General features: G+C 36.8%; 1 protein-coding gene across 1 annotated transcript in view; it reads right to left on the bottom strand.

Moving 5' to 3' along the window:
• The window catches only part of TMC1 (transmembrane channel like 1), a 54991-nt gene extending 33975 nt beyond the window's left edge, over window positions 1–21016 (bottom strand). The window contains exons 1-5 of the mRNA XM_017807225.1: window positions 20983–21016; window positions 12573–12635; window positions 12070–12439; window positions 10477–10617; window positions 1097–1187 (exon numbers count right to left, since the gene is read on the bottom strand). Coding sequence (XP_017662714.1) covers window positions 1097–1187; window positions 10477–10617; window positions 12070–12439; window positions 12573–12635; window positions 20983–21016 — 699 coding nt within the window. The remainder of the gene's footprint in view (window positions 1–1096; window positions 1188–10476; window positions 10618–12069; window positions 12440–12572; window positions 12636–20982) is intronic.
• Between the last annotated feature and the right edge of the window lie 949 nt (window positions 21017–21965).

The raw sequence follows: 21965 nt of genomic DNA on the forward strand, positions 1-21965 counted from the left end.
CTTGAGCTAATGGAAGCCCTTAACCAAGCACAGCATCCTTTGTCAGAGTCTACAGATTAACAGCCTGTGAAGAACCATCTCCTTTTGTTTGTTCTGAATATGTCTCCTATTGGCTTTGTGTGAAGTTTCTATTTCTTCCACAATTATTAACTAATCATTTCCTTTTGTGTCATGCTCTTTCTCCTTTTCCTTTTTCTTTTCTTTTTCTTTTTCTTTTTCTTTTTCTTTTTCTTTTTCTTTTTTTCTTTTTCTTTTTCTTTTTCTTTTTCTCTTTCTTTTTCTTATTCTTTTTCTTTCTTCTCCTTTTACTCTTTCTTTTCCCTTTTGTCTTTCTTTCTCTTTTCCTTTTTCTTTTCTTTTTCTTTTTTTTTTAGAATTGTTTCTGAGACTTAATTTCTTATTTCCTTTGCTATACAAAATTTAAATCTGGAGCTTAAGCTATGTCATTTAACTACAAATACTTTACCCAGGAGTTTATCTATTAATGAGTTTAACTTCTGTAATTGAGCTTCCTATGTCCAACTGAGTTTGAAAGCCTGATTACTTTTTGTGACCATCAATGCTTAGGAGACGGGATCACACAGTTGCTTGTACAAAATCCAGTCTAAGGGTAAACCTGGTCATAACAAGTAGTCCTTTTCTGCATCAGCATTTTAGTTTGGGGCAACAGTGTGCTTTTGAAGTGAATCTCCCAAACCATTCCAATTCAACACAGTTAGATTTGTACTGTAAAGGAGTGTCAGAACATAAAACTAAGTCAAAATACGTGTTTGGAAGAATGCGAATCTCAAGAGAAAGACTGAACTCTAGATTCAGTCCACACAAATACCCAATCTACACCAAGAGAAATTAACTTTCACAAGATATTAAATTCTTGAAAACTCCTGTAAAACAGTTGATTTTTGTTTTGACAAGAAGTTTCAATCCAACTGTCAGTTCTCATTAGAAATACTTTCATGCGAGGGCAGTGGAAATAAAAGTTTTAAAATGCAAAGAAAGACAAGGAACTCTGCTTTGGAAGATGAGTACCTATGGCAATAATTTACAAAAGGTTTGCCATTAGCTTTACAGGAAGTTAGTGAAACAAACAATTTACCTTGGTCATCATCACTTTGTATGCATAGAATTTTTTTCCTTTTCCTTTTCCAAGAGCACCTTCGAACTTTTCAACAAAAAGTTGGGCTTCCCTGAAAAATGATGGCAAAAGAGAGATATAGACAATGATACAGTAAATTTTATATTGTCTCTACCATATTAATTTAAATTTTTGCGTTTCAGCTCCTCATAGAGTTTTATAAAATCTTGTTCCCTTAGTAATGTTAGGAAAGAAAATCTCTGAAATTTTGTATTTCACAGAATACTAATCATATGTAGTGCAAAAAGTACAAGCAATTTCAGAAATCTGCTCCAATCCAAATGTATTTGTAGCTCTGAGATCCACCTACATCCAGTCAATGTTATCAAATATTTTTAGTCACAGTGAATTTAGAAGTTCAGCTACTGCTCATTTGCATGATTTACAAACTGCTGTTCCTCCTGGTCCCACTTAAAATAAATTGTTGTCCAGCTACCTAAGGAAAATTTATTTTCATTATTTGTTTTGGAGATAGGTATACACTAAAGCCTTGGTTCTGTTGTGGTTATGCTACTCAATACTAGGTTTAATTCAACTCTTGAGAATTTCTGCATATATCTTCTCTAGCTGTATCATTCCCAGAGTCATTTTTAGAAGTGTAACTTCACTAGCCCCCATAAGACTAAAGTTTTGTTTATAAATATATGTAAGTTAAAAAATACAGCCCACGTATTCACCACTTCAGAGCTGTTCCTTGCGGACCAAGTCAGTGTCAATTTAAGGGTCTAGATTCCTTGTTCCCAATTCTGTGCTTCTAGATCACATTTGTATTCTGGATTTTGGAGTCTGATCTTTCTGTATTTAGCTAACTTTGGCACTGACTGTGTGTTTCTTATTCTCCAAGCCACTCTGAGTCCTTCCAAGATTTTATGGTTCAATGGTCACAGATCATTCTTTCATTTTGATACTTTAAAAAGTCCACACTTAAATTTCAGCCCTCCCAAATTAGTCATAGAAAATAGACTGGTTCAGCTTCAGGAAACCAGTGTCCAGGAGACCCCTTTAAATCCAAGAGTCAGCATTTGAAATCTTGCTGCAGTCAACAGATTTAAGGCAGTCCTAACAGCAGATGGCAGCTTCCTCCTAAATTCAGCAGCCAGTGCTGGAACACTGCCATAAAAGCAGCCAGAATCGATAAACTGAACATGTGCCAGTCTCCCAGGTCAGCATATCGTATTCTGAACTAGAAAGGAAACCCTCCTACTATCATTTTGATCTCTAAGTAATTTAGACTTGTTCATGAAAAATTTCTGAAATCAAAACCTACAGAGCTGTAGAAAACTTGTGTTTTCAGTCACTAATTATGTTATGCTGAGGAATATGAAGACTTCAAATTGTAGGCTGGGGTTTTTTTACAGTGAAGCAGTAAGAAATTTAAGGAGATAATAAGAAAACAACCATTAATAAGTAAAAAAATCCTCTGTAGCAGATATGAGCACATCTTGCACCTGTAGATGAACACTAAAGCTCTCCACAAACTTGTTCTGCTATAAAATGAAGCTACGCAAAAACAGGATAGGATTTTTCACAACGAAATTCATGAAAATATTTATTTTAAATGCCTAATTCAAGCCCTTTTTGATTTATTTTAAAATATTTTCACAGGCATTCTACTAAAACTAGTTTTTCTTATCCTCCTTTGCCTCCTTGACCCTCCATCAAGCAATATTTCAAGTTGGAGTGTTATTAGTATTTTATTTTTTTCTTCAGGACAAACCAAAACATTATTTTTTGAAGGTGGTTAACTGGACCTAGAGGTTTTATGCTGCTGACTCTACTGGATGCTTCCCTACATTTTCTTTGCCAGTGGCTGAGGTTTCATCTCTCCTTGCATCTCTTCTTCCTCAAATGTTTCTGCTTTATAACTTATTTTTCTCTGATTTTCACTTTGTTTCTGTGCATTGGACTAAGTTCATCACTGCATCACAAACAAACCAGTTACTTCTTACTTGGTGGTTATGCATGCAGCCAACTCAGTTTCCAAGGTAAGGCTGGAGCACAAAACCAGTGGGATTCATGCACAATATTTGTGAAGCTACTTTCATGTTTCATGAAAGAAGTATGAAGCAACTCCTCTCATTTTTTAATACATTGTTTTCCTGTATAAATTATTGTATAAATCTGGAAATAAATCAGCTAAGCCCAAATGGTGGACTTGCAGTATTACTTCCATTTTCCATTTACACTGAATTTTGTTCTAGTCAGTAAAAATGCACTTTGATTTTTTTTAACTAATAGAACTATTGGCATTAATGCATATATCACAGTGACCATGAGAAGTGGATGTTTCAAATATGCGTCAAAAACTGTGTCAATAATATTTCCCATTCTTGAGAAGTAATAGCCAAAGTCATCACATAGTTAATAATCATCACATAATTAATAAAAAAGTAGAACAGGTTATATGCTCCAAAGAGTGGTGGTGAATGGAGTTAAATCCATCTGGTGTTCAGTCACAGGTGGTGTTTCCCAGACCTCAATACTGTGGCTAATCCTGTTTAATATCTTTACTGATGATCTGGAAGAGGGGATCAACAACACTGTCAGTTTGACTCCTGAAAGGAGATTGTAGTGAGACGGGAGTCAGTCTTTTCTTCCAGGTACAAGCAATAGGACAAGAAGAAACAGCCTCAGTTTGTGCCAGGGACCGTTTAGATTGGATATTAGAAAAATTTGCTTAACCAAAAGGGTTGTCAAGCATTGAAACAGGCTGCCCAGGGAAGTGGCTGAAACACCATCCCTGGAGGTTTTTAAAAGAAATATAGATGTGGTGCTGAGGGACTTGGTTCGATGAGGAACTTGGCAGTGCTAGGTTAACGGTTGGACTCAATGATTGTAATGACCTTTTCCAATCTAAATGATTTTTTTATGCTATTATTATTATTATGCATTTGAAAGAATATAAAAAAAATCAATTATTTTGCGAAAGAAAAGTTGAAGTCTTCTTCCATTGTTGGAATAAATGAAATCAACTGCAAGTTGCTTTTAATGTTCTACAAGCATGTCTTACGTTTCAGTGTATGGTGGATTTCACCAATAACTTTCTTAATAACAAGTTCATATTGCTCTTTTATAGATGCTAAGTCTTACAAGACAACCTCACCAGATGCAAATATATAGAGGAGTTACTAAGGGCCCCACAGCAGCCTGTCTGTTAGTTGCATCCATGAATACTTGCATCACTTATAGATCTTATTTAACTGGTAATTAAATGCAACACTCAATAATAACTTGATACTATGAAAAATTCCCACCAGAGCTTTAATGGTATATCTGAAAAGCAAATTCAGTGCAGAAAAAAAGTTTAATAAAGGCCCTATGAGTAATGAGGCTGAAACATCTGTACAGTTACATGCAAAGAATTAATACAGAAAGCATAACTACCAGATGATGCTGGAGTCATCAAACAGAATATGTTTTAGTTCTGCTCCTCATCTGTTCTTTCTCCACCAGCTCTGCAGCAAACTAGTCCCACTAGGTTACTCCCAACCTCTGTGGTTCGTGGGTTACTTAAGCCTCCTGGCCTTAAAGTTCAGCAAAAACTTGGCATCAGTTAGGGACTTCAGTCAGGGACCAGGCTTGCCATGTCCTTTCCATATCTGTGACACACACTGTTTTTTTGTTAAATATAATTCAATAGATTACTCAATTAAGATTTATACCTTGATGTCTAAACTATCTCACTGAAAGACCTCTATTTGTACATCACTGCAGCCTTTTGTCACACTTTGTCCTTTCCTCCATTTCTCTTTTGCTATGAATAAAATGTGAGAACAGGAAGAACGATCAAGTAATAAAAAGTAGTCTTATAATTACTTTAGAAACCACAACAAAAAACAAAAGCACATAACATACATACATATTCATGCCCACTTGGAAGTAATGAGACTTCACTAACATGAGGATGTGTCAAAATCAACACAGAGCAACAAAACAGAGCTTTGTAATTACTGGTATCGTGTTATAGGTAAATTATCTATATCACAAGATAGGCCAAAGTGTGCCCCTTTAGCTAACTGTGAGTTTAAAGAAACTTCAGAGAAAGCTTATTAAGTGAATTACAGATGCAAGAACTAGTAAATGTTTCATGAGGCCAGGCATTATTGTCCTGGAGAAGCCTGAGTTAATAATTAATATTAGGTGTGGAGTTACAGCTTCCAAAGTGCTAGGTGTATGGTACCTCGGGCACTTCTGTGTTGCAGAGAGAGGATGAATTACAGCTCTCAGAGGTTGTTGCTAATGAATTGGATTTAAGTGGATTGATCACATCTTTCAGTAACAGGTCAGGAAGGTTTCAGACTCTAAGATCTAGAAACTCATTAAAAAGAAATGTCACATTAATACTGATCATCCAGGACTTCTCCAAGTCTTAAAAAGATTGGCTAAAAACATATTTCAAAAGAACTGTTGTCAGGCACAAGCCACTTGAAAAGCTGTTCAGCAGTAATAATGGGCAAATTACAGTGTTATTTAATATCCAGCTGGCCTCCAGGACAACCAGTCTGGCCTCCAAGACTGCCAGTATGTCCACAGTAAGAGATTAAATACTGATTTATGGGAGTACAAAGAGTGCATCAAAAGATGAGAATTTTTCACTATCTTATACATGCATCTTAATGTATCTTTGGGGTCTGCATGTTTATCAAAATAATCCTATTTCCAATTCACCTGTCTTGATGGGTAATCTGAGTCCTGTAATAAAATAAATTATGCTAAAAAATAAGTGAAAAATCACCATAATATATTCTCTCCCTAGCATGTGGCCTTCTATGATGGAGTGACTACACCTGTGAACAAGGGAAGGGTCACCTGTACTCCTGTAAAGCCTTTACAAGGTCTCCTACAACATTCTTCTCTCTAAATTGTAGAGATATGGACTCAATAAGTGGACTGTTAAATGAGTAAGGAATTGGTCATATGGTTAAATCCAGATGGTAGTGGTCAGTGGCTCAGAGTCCCAACAGACATCAGTGACAAATGGTGTCCCTCAGAGGTCTGTGTTGGGATTGGTGTCATTTAGTATCTTCGTTAATGATATAGATGAAGGGATCAAGTGCACCCTCAGTAAATTTGTAGATGACATGAAGTTAGTGGTGCTGTTGACACACTTCAAGGACAGGATGCCATCCAGAGGGATCTGAACAGGCTTAAGAAGTGATCCCATGAGAATCTCATGAAGTTCAACAAGGCCAAGTGCAAGGTGCTGCATTTGGTTTGGAGCAATCAAACAGCCTAGGGGATGAACAGGTCAAGAGCAGCCCTCCTGAGAAGGGCTTGGGGGTGCTGGCAGATGACAGGCTGCACATGGCGCAGCAATGTGCAATCACAGCCCAGAAAGCCAACCATGTGCTGGACTGCATCAACAGCAGCAAGGCCAGCAGGGTGAGGGAGGTGATTCTGCCACTCTGATACACTGGAGTGATGCATTCAGCACTGGAGTACCCAGCATAGGAAGGCCATCAAACTGTTGGAGTAAGTCCAAAGGAGGACCAAAAAGTAGATTAGAGGGATGGAGAAATTCTCCTACAAGGACAGGCTGAGAGAACATGGTTTGTTCAGCCTGGAAAATAGAAGGCTTTGGGGTGATCTAACTGCAGTTTTCCAGAATAAGAAAGATGGAGAAGGACATTTTACAAGAGGATGTATTGACAGGACACGGGGGAATGGCTTCAAGCTGAAAGAGAGTAGGTTTAGGTTAGATATTATGAAAAAAATTCTTTACTGTGAGGGTGGTGAGGCACTGGAAGAGGTTGCCCAGAAAAGCTATGAGTGCTCCAACCCTGGAAATGTTTAAAGCAAAGTTGTATAGAGTTCTGAGCAACCTGGTCTAGTGGAAGGCATCCCTGCCTATGGCAGGGAGTTGAAACTAGGTGACCTTTAAGGTCCCTTCCAACACAAACCATTCTGTGATCCTATGCAGACTTTGTACTGCTCTGATTTTCTTAGGGAAAAAAAAAAGAACCAAAAAGTTCTCATGTCTTTCTTTATGGTCTGTGTTTACCTGGAAGTCCTTAAAAAAGCCTAAGCTTGGCACTGTACTGTCTTTTTATATAAATATACATTTTATTATTTATTTGTATTTCACATGTTTTCACAGTTTACTAACTGGCTTGTGGTACAACTTTAAAGTGAGACCAATGTCGGCACATTTCTGGATTCTCGTGCTCAATTCTCTGCTTATATTAGTACTATGACAAGCTTTGCTGTTGGATATAAACTACATACTTACTAACAGACTTTGTGATTTTATAGCACAAACTTTTGATTATCTCAAGTGTATGAGGATTAATAAGGGCAGTGAGATGAGTATACCAGAAGCAAATACAGTAACACAGCATTTAAACTCAACCCTTTCCTTCATATTGTTGCAAAACTCAAACAGAAAAAATGCACACACAGGGATGCAGTTCCCAAAAGTAGACCCTCAGAGGTAGGTTGAGATAGCTTTCCCTGGATGTTTACCAATTTGCAGCAGCTGAAGTTGTGGTCCATGAGGTTTATTTTTTTTGTATCTTCTAACCCAAAAATCATAGAATCATAGATCAGTCAAGGTTGGCAAAGACTTTTAAGATCATTCAGTCTAACCTTCAACTCAGCACTACCACTGTAACCCTTAAACCACTAAGCCATATTACCCACTGCCAGATCCAGATACCTGTTAAACACTCTCAGGATGGTGCCTATGCATTCAACAAATGATGGAGACACCCCTTGACTCTCCTTTTGCTGCCAAGGTATTTGTAGAAGCTATTTTGTTGTCTTTAACTGCAGCAGCCAAATTAAATTCCAGTTGGGCTTTGGCCATTCTAATCTTCTCTATACATGACCTCATGACATCCTTGCAGTCCTCTCAAGTTATCTGACCCTCCTTCCAGAAATGATAGGTTCTTTTTATTTGCCTAAATTCAAGCCTAAGTTCTCTATTTAACCAGTCTAGTCTTTCACCCGACAACTTGTCTTCCTACACATGGGGAGGAAGCCAGCTCCTGAATATTTAACAAGCCTGCTCCTGAATATTTAAAAATTCCTTTTTAAAGTATATCCAGCCTTCCTGGACTCCTTTTCCCCTCAGTACTGACTCCTAAGGGACTCTGTCAATGAAATCTTTTCAATAGTTTACCCCCCTCTCTAAATCTCAGGTGTGTAAGTAATGATTGATGGTCATTATCATCTGATGGCTCTTCAGGTAATTTTGTGCTGACCTGAGTGTGCAGTGACAAGAAGAAATGTGCACAAGTTATCATCTCCCATAGGAAATATAAAACAACAGCCCTCACAAACCATATAAATCAGTGGAAGGAAAATGAATAGATCAAGAAAACTCTCCTGATAGAGAATATTTGTCTTGGAACTGAGAAAAAGTCTGGATTCCAGGCACGCTTAAACTCTCAGACCACTATGTCCCCAGCCTAACATATATATTGCTTAAGGCCTAGGAAAGTGGTGATGCTATTTCTGCATAATATGTTTCCATCCCTCTCTGTGTCTTCTGCTTCACTTTTTTTGTATCTCCAGACCTCTGAAGATCTGACCATAATATCTCAAGATGAGGTTAGAGTCTGACCATATCGGTACAGCTCAACTTCAAACCACAGAAGGACACTCTGCAACAAAGCAGTAGCCTCATCTAGTCACAGTTCTTCAGAGAATAATTATGAGCTGTTTGAAATACATCTTTTTAGACACAGGGATCTAAATTAGAAATTAGAGCTGATCTAAATCGCCAGTGCAGCTCTATAAAGAATCTTATTTTCACAATGAGCTCTCAGCCATGTTTCAACAGAAGGCATATCTGCAGAGTAACTAGTTCTGCATCTGTGTTCTAAAGTTATTGTTTGATCATACATTTTCAGAACAGAATAATGAAGGAAAAGATTTACCATTTTGCAAAGCAGTCACTGAAGCTAAGTATAAATCATCTTTCCCACCATATACTTTCTAAGCCATAAAAAAAAGTTACTTTGAGAACGTTGAAGCAAACTATTTGAACAATTTTAAATTTATTATTTTTTTTAGAACACAAATTTTAGAGGAAATTAAATATTTCCCAAAAAAATTGTTTGTTCTGACAACACTTCTTTTAAAAAAATAACATTTACAGTGAAAAGTCCTAATCGATGCTAACATTCAGTGTTCAAAATAATAAGAAAAGAGTATAATTTTTGGGTCTTATTTTGTCATGAATATATGGAATATTCCTGGACAGTACTTTTTTTCATTCTTGGGGGGAAAAAATGGTGCTGATACTGAAAAAAATGTGGAAGTGAGGTTTGTTTTGGCTTACACTAAATAACATTTTTCATAATGCTGAGAAGAAATCTCCAGAGAAGTATCCCTCTACTGTGAAAGCTGGAATACAAAGAATTGGGCAATTTGTTCTTCTATCTCTAAGATAGGTTGTTCTTTTTCTCCACACATCTCAAAATACTCTAAATCCTCCACAGGGGAAGAAGCAGATGACATAGGGAAATACTCACTAATAACAACTGTTTACCAAGAGCCTCAAGAGTAAGAAATGTTAATGTATGAGTATTCAAAAGTCACATTATTGATTTACAAGTTTAAGGCGATTAAAGCCAGCATGTGTCCATTTTTCACATGTGCAAGAATAATGCCAATAATACCAGTCTTTATGTACATGGATTTTGTTGGCATTTGATCAGTGCTGCAGGGAATGAGCTATTCAAAACAGAGGAGCATATCAGTTTTTGACAAAAGAATTAATTTCTCTCCATTTACACAATTTCTGTGCTTGGTGGAAATTTAACTGTAAATGAAAATTTTTAGCTTTTGTGAAAATATAGCAATAGGTTTGCTAGGGCAGTTTTCTATGTGGTATGTGTTAAAATGAACCAAAATGCAAGTTCAGTTTCCGATCAGTTTGCTTTTTCCTAAGTTGAAAAAAATCCATTTTTCTTTCAAAAAATTTAGACTAGAGAGATAAATCCTCTTTTCTGCTCCCAGCAATCTTGAGGTAATCATGGAATTTCTCATTTTTCTGCGAGATGTTAATGAGATATTAATCTTACCAATGGTAGAATTTACCATCATCAACCTAACTGTAAAAAAGGAAAGATTTTGCATGGGGTTATAATGGAAATTCCAAAAAGAAAAATATATTACTTTTTCATATTTGATTTCAGCTCTACAGGGACAAGAAAGCACTGATCTGCAATACCATTTACCTCTACTTACTGTGAAAACACATCCTGGGAAAGAGAGATTAGAAATGTTTTGAAATTAATTTTGTGAGTAGGTCGAAAATTACAGCAATAATTCAGAAAAACAGTGCAAAGTGCAAAGCAGAATAGCAGATATTCATTATGAAAAACAAACCGTACTTCAGGACAGACAACTTCTTTTTCATTTTCCATGGTTTGTTTCGTAGCGTGGCAATTAGTTTCTTTTTTTCTTCTACCTCTTCTTTCAGCTTGGCCAATTCCTCCTCTGTAATTGGCTCCTCCTCGGAGTCAGAATCAGAGCTTCGAACAAAAGCAGGAACAAAAAAACATCATCCAAACTCAGATAGGATGGAAGTTTTCACAGAAAAACATACTTCGTGTTAATTTTAGTTAACTTTGAGACTTCACACTTGCACAGAAGGGAGGACACACTTCACGTAGACTTGTAATTTATTTAAGTATGAAAAGCAAAGCTTGCACATGAAGTGCAGAGCTGCAGGTGAACCAGCACTACACCTTCAGCATTCCAGATAGAGCGGGCAGAACTCTTGGGGAAGCATCTGGCACCCAATGATTGTTCCTGCAAGTGTAACCAGCTTCCTAAGAGTCCAACCGAACTCACAGTGGTGAGGTGATGATGCTCTAGCTGCAGCTGTAAGATTTTAGGTACTCTCATAGGGAAAGGAAATGAAGTAGAAGTATATAGAAATGAGATACCAGACAAATTAATACAACAACATATCTCATTGTACTTTTTTCTTTCCTTTCACTCCCACTGTTCTCTCCAGTAATGTCTCTGGGAATAGAAAAAGCTGTAGTAAGTACTGAATGCAGGATGGGATTTTCTCTCCCTCTCTATTGAGAAAACCATGCCTAGCTCCATTTGCTGCATTATACACCATTCCCATGGGTTGCTTCCTTTCAAAAGCACAAGGAGGGACAAGGAGCAAAGGAATCCTGGGATGTCAGAAAAATAGAAATGATTTCTTGAAGTGCTGTATGTCAGTGGGTTCTTCTAAAGACCCCTGGTTGCATTAGATGCTTTGGAAAGTTGAACAGTGATATTTAAGAGGAAGTGAGTGAGAGACAGACTGGAAAATCCCATCTCAGTCCTTGGTTCTGGGTTTTTGAAATTTTGACACCAATCTTTTATAAAAAATCTGGCTCGAACCTGGCTGGGAAAAAAGAACGTGAGAAGCATCAAGATTTTAGTTCTATGCTGGAAATAAAACTAGACCCTGGCTGTTTGTCGGGTTATCAGCTTGGAGTTTGGGGGATCTTATTTTTCTAGAAAGGAAAAAGCAGGAGAGATCTCACCTGTTATCAGCTCTCTCTGTCATTTTCTTCTCTCCTCTATCATTTTCTCTCCCTTTCGCTAGAGAACAGCTCATAAACCTTGGATCTTTAGCCACAATAAGGGTGACCCTGGCTTGAGTTCTCATTCTGCCTGACCAGATTTGACCTAATCTGCGGGGTATCAGCAGTCCCAAAAGGGTCTGACTGGTCATTTCCTGAGGTCCCACCCTGGACCTGTGACAAAACTCTGACTTCACTCCACTGAATTAGATAAGACTTTGTGGAAAGTTCCCATTTCACTCACCCAGCACTTCCTTACTCCAGGAAAAAATATATCTGTCTGGCTCTAATTCAGCTGTAACATATGAGTCCTGCTGACTCTTGGTATTTCACAGCTGTAAATGAAAGCAAGTTTTATGCAGGCTTTATTGTAAGAAAAAAAAATTACTGAATTACCCAGATCCTGATTTCTTTTTGTCTTTTTTCTTCTTATTTGCCTTCTCTTTTTTCCCTTTCTTATCAGGCTTTTTGTCCACTTTCTTCTCATTTTTGCCTTTCCCACTCTTACCCCCTTTCCCATCTTCCTCTTCTTCATCATCTTCCTTGGATTTCTGGTTTGCCTGGTTCTTCCTGGCTTTTGCAGCTTCTGTATCAGAATCACTGCCCTCATTTCCAGCTGCTCGTCCTCTTCTACGGTTTCTGTGCCTGTGATGCCCAGCTCTCCTTGTCCCATCTTCATCATCCTCATTCTCTTCATCACCATGCCTGGCTCTCCCCCGGCCGTGGCTTCTTGCAGTTCTTGGAGTTGCTCTCTTCCTCCCTTTATCTGTGATCAATTTAGAAAAATAAAAACACATGAGAGAAGGCAGTATGTTAGAAGGAGACCTTTCCTACTCTTTCATTCATACTGATAGTCAGAAAATATCTGAATCTGCCTCAAAATAATCCACATTACTGACCTGTTCCTTTGACGTTTTCTTCATTCTCAGCTGCACTGCCTTCTTCATTGTCACCACTGCCATCTGTGGAGTGAAAACAAAGGCCAGTGCACAGGAAGTGTGGATTGGTCATTAGGAATGCAGAGTTTTCAAGAAATTCTTGGCAATTACTGCTTTGTACTCCTTTACACCATTTAATGAACACGGGGTTTTGGAACACTGCAAATAGTTTTCAAGAAATAAGATGAAAACAGAAAAAATAGTTCCACTTTCCTTCAGCGCTCAAATACATAAACCTCAAAGTGATGCCATGAACTCTCTCTCATGGAAAAAATAAGTAGGACAGGAGAATTCTAAAAATGTTCTACAGTTTGAAGAAGAACAAGGAGGATGAAAATACTTCTCAGAGAATTCTCAAAGATTTTCTTAAACATGAAAGAAAAAGGACTGGCTGAGATTAAAGAAGAGTAAAAGAATAATTTTCTGATTTGTCTGACTGGAGGGCTTGAAGATTCATAGCTGCAACATAGCTGAAGAGGGCAGTTCCAGAAGAAGGAGATTTACACTAAGTTCCAGCAACCAAATCTCTAAGCATAGTGACAAAACTTGATCTAGCTCACTTGTATGCTGTACCACAGTCCCACTCTACCACTCATGAGACAATAAAAATGTTGAAGGCTTTAGAGAGATAGTCTATTTCAGAAGAATAGTGTTTCTCCTCAGAAACATCTGTGGTTTGGAGTGGGTCTCTTGCTTAATTTTCTCAGTCTCAATAAATTTAATAAGAGATGATGTCTCTGTTGCCCATCAATAAGCAGAAAATTATCCAAACTGAGATCATGCTTATATAGAGAATAAATTAAAATACTCCTCTCATATGTAATCATATCTGTCATAATATCTAATTGATATGCTCTCTGAAAACATTGGTATGAACATGTTACTCAACAGGTCACTTCTGAAACTGCTACTAATATTCCTTAGCAATGTTTCTTCAGAAGCAACACGTGAGAAGTCAGGTGCTAATGGATTCTCTTGAGTTTCTACATGTGGGAGAGCAGCTTAGACACATCAGTGGAATTTATAGAAATAGATGGTAGTAGGAAATTAATGAGAAGATTAACAGATATTACCATGAAATAGTAGAAATAGGTAGCAGTAATTCCACTCCTATACACTATGCATGTTCAATGTGTCTGTTGTCTAATTTCCCCTCTGTACAGAGAGAACAAGTGACGTGTAATGATCCCTACAGTCACAGTTTTCAGGCAAGAAGAAACTACAGATATCTTCCTTTTTCATTCATCTATAATTGTTCTTTATATTCTTTTTTCAACCATTCCCTAGTTCCCCAGTTCCTTTCATACATTTTACTAAGCCACTAGTGATTCATTGAAAATTTATATGCAGTTCAATTTATTTAGGGACTACTGTAGATAACCATGAAGCACAACTTCTTAACTTTACTTAATATCAAAGAAAAGCAGTAAAATGCGTAAGGCTGCAAACAAGAAAGAATCTAGGGTCTTCTTTGTGCAGTAACAGGCAAAGAGTTATTATCCAGAATTTGACTGGCATTTTACAACTGGAGTGTATGTATTTCCTCCACAAAACATTCAATTGTGATTAACACTTTCTATCACTTCCCCAGCATCTGCACCATAATTTTTAAGATTGTGCAAAAATATTATCATTCAGCATTATCAGTGTAATGCGTCAATAAGTGCTCCTTTGTTCTGCCTGGACACATACCTTCTGCTGCTGACAGTAACAGGATCATCTTTTGACAAAGATCATTGTGTTGCTATTGAAAGCTTGCAAAGATGAAGACAGACATCTCTAAACAGATACTTCACATGCAACAGTAAGACACTTTTTTATTGAAACTAATCTTTTTGCTGATCTCCTACAGCCGAAAAACAGAATTTCCCAGAAAAGCACTTTAATGGTAAAATATTGGCCTCAATGCAGAGTCTGATGGGCATATACAACTAGCAAACACGAGGAGGTTTATCATATATACTGAAATGTGCATTAGCAGTGAAGTGTATTAAGCTTGAGTTGACATCATGTTAACATCATATTCAGGTAACAGTGAAAGTGAGAAGGGACTATGCAACATAGAGACTTAAACAGGGTAGAAGATTGCTGTTGGAGTCTGTCTAACTCTAATAGCATGAGGAAAATAAATTTGCTACACTGAATCCAACATTTGAGATAAAATGAAGTCCTAAGCTAATTTACAGATTTCAGACTGCTTGAAGAAAGTATTGAGAACGCTACTACAGAGGAGCGTATCTGAATATTAACTTAAGTGTGGGTTTGGGTTTTTTGCATCTAAATGATCAGACACATGAGAGATAAAGACAAATTTTTAAAGAAATAAAGAAAACACATGAAATCAAACAGAAATAGATATAGCCACAAAACAAACCTAGAAAACACGGCCAGTGATTACATGGAATCATGCAGCTAGAAGAAAAGTGGGTGCTATAAGCACACCCAGAGAGTACAGATGCAGCTTAAAATGTTTTTTCTGCAAAAATTTAAAATTGTATCTCCAAACTAAACTTCATAGAAAGATAAAATGTGTTGATATGAACACATAGTGGTGTGCCCTTCTTCCTCTGGTGTATCTACAGAATAAGAGATCTCTTCCAGGTCTTTGGGTATGATGCAGATGCAGAAAGCATTTTACTAATGCTTTTACTAAAGCATTTAACTTATTTTTAAAAGGAACTGGAAGCCAGTTCCTTTTTATTCCTAGAATACTGGAGGACTCTCCAGTCCTCCAGTATTCTAGCTCCCTACTTTATTCCATGAGCTGTGTCACCAACATAAAAGCTGAAGCTCACCATAGAACTAAAAGTTATTCACTTGTGACAGCTCCTATAGCAGTTAGTGCTGTTCAGGAGGGAAAAAAATCTCTGAGTAGAGGGGATAGAAGAGCTTTGCCACCCCAAGATCTGTCCTTAACAGTGTATAGGCATGACTGCATGAAAGCTACATTACCACCCCACACAGCAGACACATTGCAGCTACCCCTGGAGACTTGTATTTCAGACAAGAGGTATTAATAACTGTCTTTCTCTGTTTTGCACGCCCCATAAAAGACTTGTGTTGTTAGTTGGTTGTGTATTTGAGCAATAAGAGATAAAAACATTACTGTGCTTGTTATTATTATTTCAAAGCTACTACAGGTGATACACTCTATAATACTTTTCAAAGAGGAAAGGGACAGGACAGGCAGCCCATAACTCAGCAATTTAGGTGCTTGTGGAAAACCCTGTCTTACTGAATTACTGGAGAAGTATTTCAACAATACACAAATTACACTTCATGGTGACACTATATATAAGTGCAGTGTAGCACTTAATTTAAATGCTCTGCTATAAACTGCAACATAGAGAAACAGTAGAGTGCATTCCTCAGACACTGTAATAGAATACTATAGGAAGCCAAGGGCATTTTTGATGCTGTGGCCTGTTAAAGTTAAAATGTAGTATCTGATGCAGGAACAAAATCCTCACTATAGGGGAAGTTCATATACTGGTCTTGGGATTTTTTAAACAGATCTTCATGTGATCCTGCTTATCAAAAGTTTGGTGAATCCTCCAATAAAATCAACTAAGTCTCACAAAAGCACTGTCTAGAATTACTCATTTTTCTAGAAAAGGATTGATAAGACCTCTTATCTTCACAGTATTAATATTCATAGGGGTAGTATCAGCTTATTAGCCTTTGACTCACCTAATTTGAGTTTATGTGACCCAGAGCAAAAGCTCAACTGCTATATCTTCCAGGATACATCATCTTGTCCTAATGACAGTATATTTGTATATATCATTAAGTATATTTGAAGATATAGTCCATAACTCCTTTTGCTCTAGGAAATACAATCACTTTCTTATTTTTTTTCCACAGTAGTTTAAGGGAAACGTTCTCATCTTTCTAGATTAAGGGCAGTGACAGTGTAATCTGAGTAAACTATCATTTTACCTGAAGTCTTATTTAGACTATAGCCACAAATGAGCCAACAAGGCTAAAAGAGGGCATCCTGAATACGGGCTCAGTCTAACCTGCATGTCACAGACACAAGACAGAACAGCAGACAGCTCAGGTGAGAGCTCTAAACATTAGCATGTTGGCTGCTGACAGAACTAAGGACAGAAAAAAAATTAGTAACACCACAGTCTTTGCTCTGTGAGGTGCCTATTTAGCAGATTATGGGGGCTGTTTTGTCCTTATCTTGTTTCCCAAGTTTTTTGTACACCTTCTATCGAGGCTACTACTCAGATTTCATGGTTTGGATCTTTTAAAACTTTATTCCATACTGACACAATTTTCTTGATTTTCACTGTGAGAGGCATAATGATTCTTGGAACTATCTCACGCAATGTGACTCGTTGTAATACCCTGCTCCCATTACTGCTATGTGAAACTGACTGCTGTTAATCAATTCTGCATTTTGGTGCTACAAAAAATTCAGCACTACGCAAAGTAATCTGTATATCAAAAAATGCTGTCAGATTGTTTGTATATGTTATAAGATAAATTTCTATTTTATTAATTGTCAAGCCAAAGAAATAGGTGGTATACCAATAGAGCTGTGCAAGCAATTACTGTGTATTCCTCTGAACTGGACTGTGCTGGGCATTTTTCAGTGCTGGAAAGACATCAGTCTAGATAGATAACAAACTGACTGCCCAACATGTAGAAATGTCAGCAACACAAGGTTATATTAGAGAATAAATGCTTGTGAAGTACTAGTCAAAAAGAGGGAAGAGCTGCACAATATTCAATTCTATGTATTTACGTACATTTCTGTGTTTTTCTTTCTGATCATGTAAATATGAGAGTATCTCAGAACACTTCAGGTCCAGTAAATATCCCTACAAGCAACAGCTGTGAAACACATCAGAAATAATACACCAAGATCTCACAGAAATTCTGTTGCAAGAGTGAATTAGTGTAGACTTCAACATCCAAGATTTGAAACCCTAACACTAGAGATCTCATCCTCTTAGTCTGTTTCCAGACATTGGGAAAAACACCTTAGCCCACCTCAGGCCCAAAAGAAGGGAATTTGAAACACTGAAATTTCAAATAAAAGTTACCTGTATAGAACAATCATTATACTCTGTATTTGAGACCATGCTTGATTTTTCCTCTCTTTTTCCCACTTAGTGTTGCAATTTTTTCTGCCAATGGACAAAAAAGAAAAATCACAAAACACAAAAAATTTGTTCTGTCCAGCAATAGCTGTGAATTTATAAAGTAAAATAATAATTCCTATTCAGTTACACATATAGAAGGTAATATCGTGCTTATCCTTCCCATCTGAATTGGCAAGATCATAAATAGTAAAGTAGGCAGACTATTTATACTACAATGTCATAGAGACACCAGGGTCTTGGAAGACTTTCTAGTCTTAATATATATGCTGTGTCCTACAGACTTATACACATAAAGAATTTCCAGAAGTTTGCTCAGGGACAATAAGCTTTTCCTCTCTGCAGACTGCCAGTGAAGAGAGTTTGTCCAGCTAATTGTAGCCCAGTCAAAATTTGAAAATTACAGTTGAGGACTACAAGAGAGCAAATGGAATCCATTCAATTCACATCCATAAATAGCTCATTTGCTCTCCATTAGTAAGGAAAAATTACTGATTACTGATGTTCTACTAAAATGACAGAGACTGAGCTCACACAGGTCATGTTGACACCATGGCTGGCATTGGATGCATCATCTGATTACACTGTCCTCTTTCCAGTTTCCTTCTGGGCTGTACTTAAACATGCCAAGGTTTGAAAACTGCCTCTCAGTTTGTGGGTCAGGACTTCTCTTAGACAAACTTTCTCTTCAGGGATGAATAGGTTTATTGCACAATTTCAGAGCAAGAATTTTGAGCCAAATCTGATTTTATTGTTATAAAACCTACAGAAGATAGAGGAGGAAGATAATTCAGTGAGAAGCCCCTCATACTTCACCACCTTCAGGAAAACATGCATAAAAGTTTCCAGACCTCTATATCTTACACCATATCTGTATGCACATCTACATTTTCCCTGCCTCTGCCCACAAAGATCTAACCATGTAGTCCTTTGCCTTAATCAACACTAGAGAACTAATGAGCTTGCAGGAGCCATTGGTTACTCTAATAAAACAACAAGGAGATGCCACACGTGCATTGTGTCTTCACATTGCATTGTGTGATGGTGGGCAATTTTTCATTTTAATTGCAGTATTTACTGCAAGAATTAAGATCAGAATATTAAGTGTTCAATGCACTCTGAGAAGTCTGAGACTGCAGTAAATCATACCAATCGGACTTTTTCAGGTTCTAAAATGGGATTTACTTAGCTTATTCTCATTCATTCATAGTACTGTTAAAATGAGAACAATACATGATAATATGAAGGAAAGAGTTTATGTTCAAGTTACATACGTAATGTTCTTAATGGATTTGAAGTCAGTTGTATTTTTGACAATCTCATGAGAAGAAAGCTCTTTTAAGGTGCATAACTAGACTTGACCAGCTCATCACATGTTCTCTTTATAATATTTAGAGAGTAATAGGCACTTTCCAACTGTTCTCTTTTAAATATACACTCTGAATATTTTTGCTTTTCTTTGTCTTTTCCTGCATGAGATGCCAGGAACAATGAATTCGCAGCCATGAATTCCACATAATGAACCATACATTTCCCACTATCATAGATTTTGCAGAAGACATAGTATGAAACAAAAAGAAGGGCCAAACCAAGAATGGCTTCACTAAAGATATAAAAAAAACCCCAAAAATGTATGGCTCTAGAATGCATTTTTTGCATATGTTGCAAGAATATTCCTCAGGACTGTCAGCAATGGTGAAGCAAAACCCGTTGCAAAGAAATCACAACTAGATTAGCTCCTCGGCCCTGTGCTAGATAACTCCAGCCCTTGGAACCTTTTAAGCCAGAAGTGGATTGAGAACTACATTCTGAAAGTGTCTTATATTTACTTGTAAGGGAGCTCCAGCTTTGCAGGTGTTCTAAAATCAGAACACAGTCTTGAGTTAACTTACATGATCTTATCTCCAAATATTACCCATAACTGAAATTAAGATAATTAGACTTTATTATAAATTGTATATGTAGCATAAATTTTCATCCAAAAAAAGGAAAAAGTGTCAAAAAGTGATCATGATTCTGCAACACAAAGATGTCCACTTTCTCCAGTTACAAAATGTGCAGTATTGGCTCACCATAGGAATGCTATCCTCTGGAATTTGAAAGAACAATAAAATCACTGAATCAGAAGATAAGTCAATTCAGTCAGATATTTGCAAGTAGAAGGCAGATGTTTATGGTAAACTTAGAACCTTGATATTCTTAGAATTTTCTTATTTTAAATGCTTATAAAAATGTACATGTTCTCTCATCAAGCTCATATGGTTTCTTACTCAGAAATTCTGTTGAAGCCATTAAGTAATTTCTTATGCTGCATTAAATTTTGTGTTTGTCTCATGCTGAAAAGAATTCCATTATCATGAATTGCTTGAAAATTAAATTCATCAGTAAATGGTCTTGTAGTAAAAAAACTGAGGGGAAGAAAAATAACAGAGGAGCTCAGACACAAGGGAAAAAAATAGGATGGACTTTTAAAGGGAACTACCTGTTATATTCTGCCAAAAATGCTAAGCATTCCCTTCTGATGTTTTCTATGGAAGTAGAAAATATTTTATTACTACTGTATGTTACAACTATGGATTAAAAATATAGAAAGCCTGTTTAGTAGAAGCAGCCCCGGTACTTAGCAAGATCTAATGAATTCATTCAGAAACCAGTCTAGAATAAGGTCCCTGACAGGCTGAAGATAATAAAGGTTACATTTGTTCCACATGAAAAAAATCTGTATTTTAGAAAGAGTGGTATTGCCCATGGGAACAGAAAGCACTTCTCATATCAAAGAGTTGCCTTGTACATTGCCAGAATAAACTGTTGGGCATTATTATCCTACCAAAATATTTTTTAGATCCAGAACAGGGTAGTATAAGTATAGAAATATTATTAATCTTACTGTGAAGGATGTTTGACATTTCATAGCAAATACTGAAAGCAATAAGAAAAGTAAGCATTGCTTTTGTGCAGCTTTCAGAAGCCACAAAATACATCTGCTTTTTAGTCTTTCCTATAAATTACATATAAGTGTAAGACAAGTAACAGGGCTGCAGTTACACTCTTTTGATTTACTAACCAGTGGAAAGCCACCCTCCCATGCTATAACCAGCCAATTTCCACAATAAAACATATTTCTGAGAAAAAGAGTGAATTACGACTAGCAAGATTTTATACTAAAAAGAATGAGAAGAAAACACAACTTGCACACTGTTGAACTACATGCAGAAAATGAATATGTGCTTCAGTTGCATAATTATATTTGTAATTACCATTTCCTTCTGTTGACTTTTCATGCTTAGGCATCGTGACTATTTCAGACGGCTGCTGCAGGTGCTACCTATACAGGAGAGAGTCTGAAGGTTGAGTGGTTCAAGACGAAGTGTACCACAACATCATCCTGTCTGTCACTGAACAGATGGCGCTGGTGAAGTTTCATTCACTGAAATATAAGAAGATACTAATTTCCTAAGTGATTAATCTTTCATGAATGTTTAGCTTACTATTTAGGGTTGATAGGTTAGGATCAAAAGAATCAAATATGTTGTTCACCTTCTTTATTATTATTGCTGAAAATAACAAAAACTCTCCTGCAATGTACTTACTTATGACTAATGCTAATATTTAAATGCTTAAGTGCCTTACTGAGCAAGGATGTTGCACAATGTCCACATGGACACGCTCTTATGCTGTATATGGGTCTCCACTTCCACATGTGGAGGAGGATACAGGGATTTTTTTTTTTTAGGGAAGCCAGCTTATACCTTAGACATATTTAAATTGCATGGCTTTAACAGAACAGCCTGACACTAATTTAAAAGATCTTAGCAAAATTAGCAGGATGCTGATATATCTACTGGTTTGTGTTTGCATTTCTTTGGAGTTCTATTAAGACTCTGCCTTTATCCAGATATTATATCCTAAGTTTATCAGTTTTACCCCGATTGACTTTTTATCTAACTTAATGGTGAAAGAAAGCAAAAATGTAGTTAGCAAGACAGATGAGGCTTGGAAGTAAAGGATATGAAAGAATATATTACAAATAATACAATATGTTATAGATAAAACAGCATAAAATATAATTCTTGATCTGTATTTAACTAAGTTATTCCATAATAATTTCCCCATATTACTCATCTGAAATTCTTTCAGTGTTACTCAGCTGAAAAAAAGTGTAAGCATCTACAGAATACTCTGCATTCTCAGATGTTCCTGTTTGAACATCTGGTTTCTGGATCCTCTTACCCACATGGCT

Source organism: Lepidothrix coronata, unplaced genomic scaffold, assembly GCF_001604755.1.
Source record: "Lepidothrix coronata isolate B3197 unplaced genomic scaffold, Lepidothrix_coronata-1.0 Scaffold18, whole genome shotgun sequence".
NCBI classification, from domain to species: domain Eukaryota; kingdom Metazoa; phylum Chordata; class Aves; order Passeriformes; family Pipridae; genus Lepidothrix; species Lepidothrix coronata.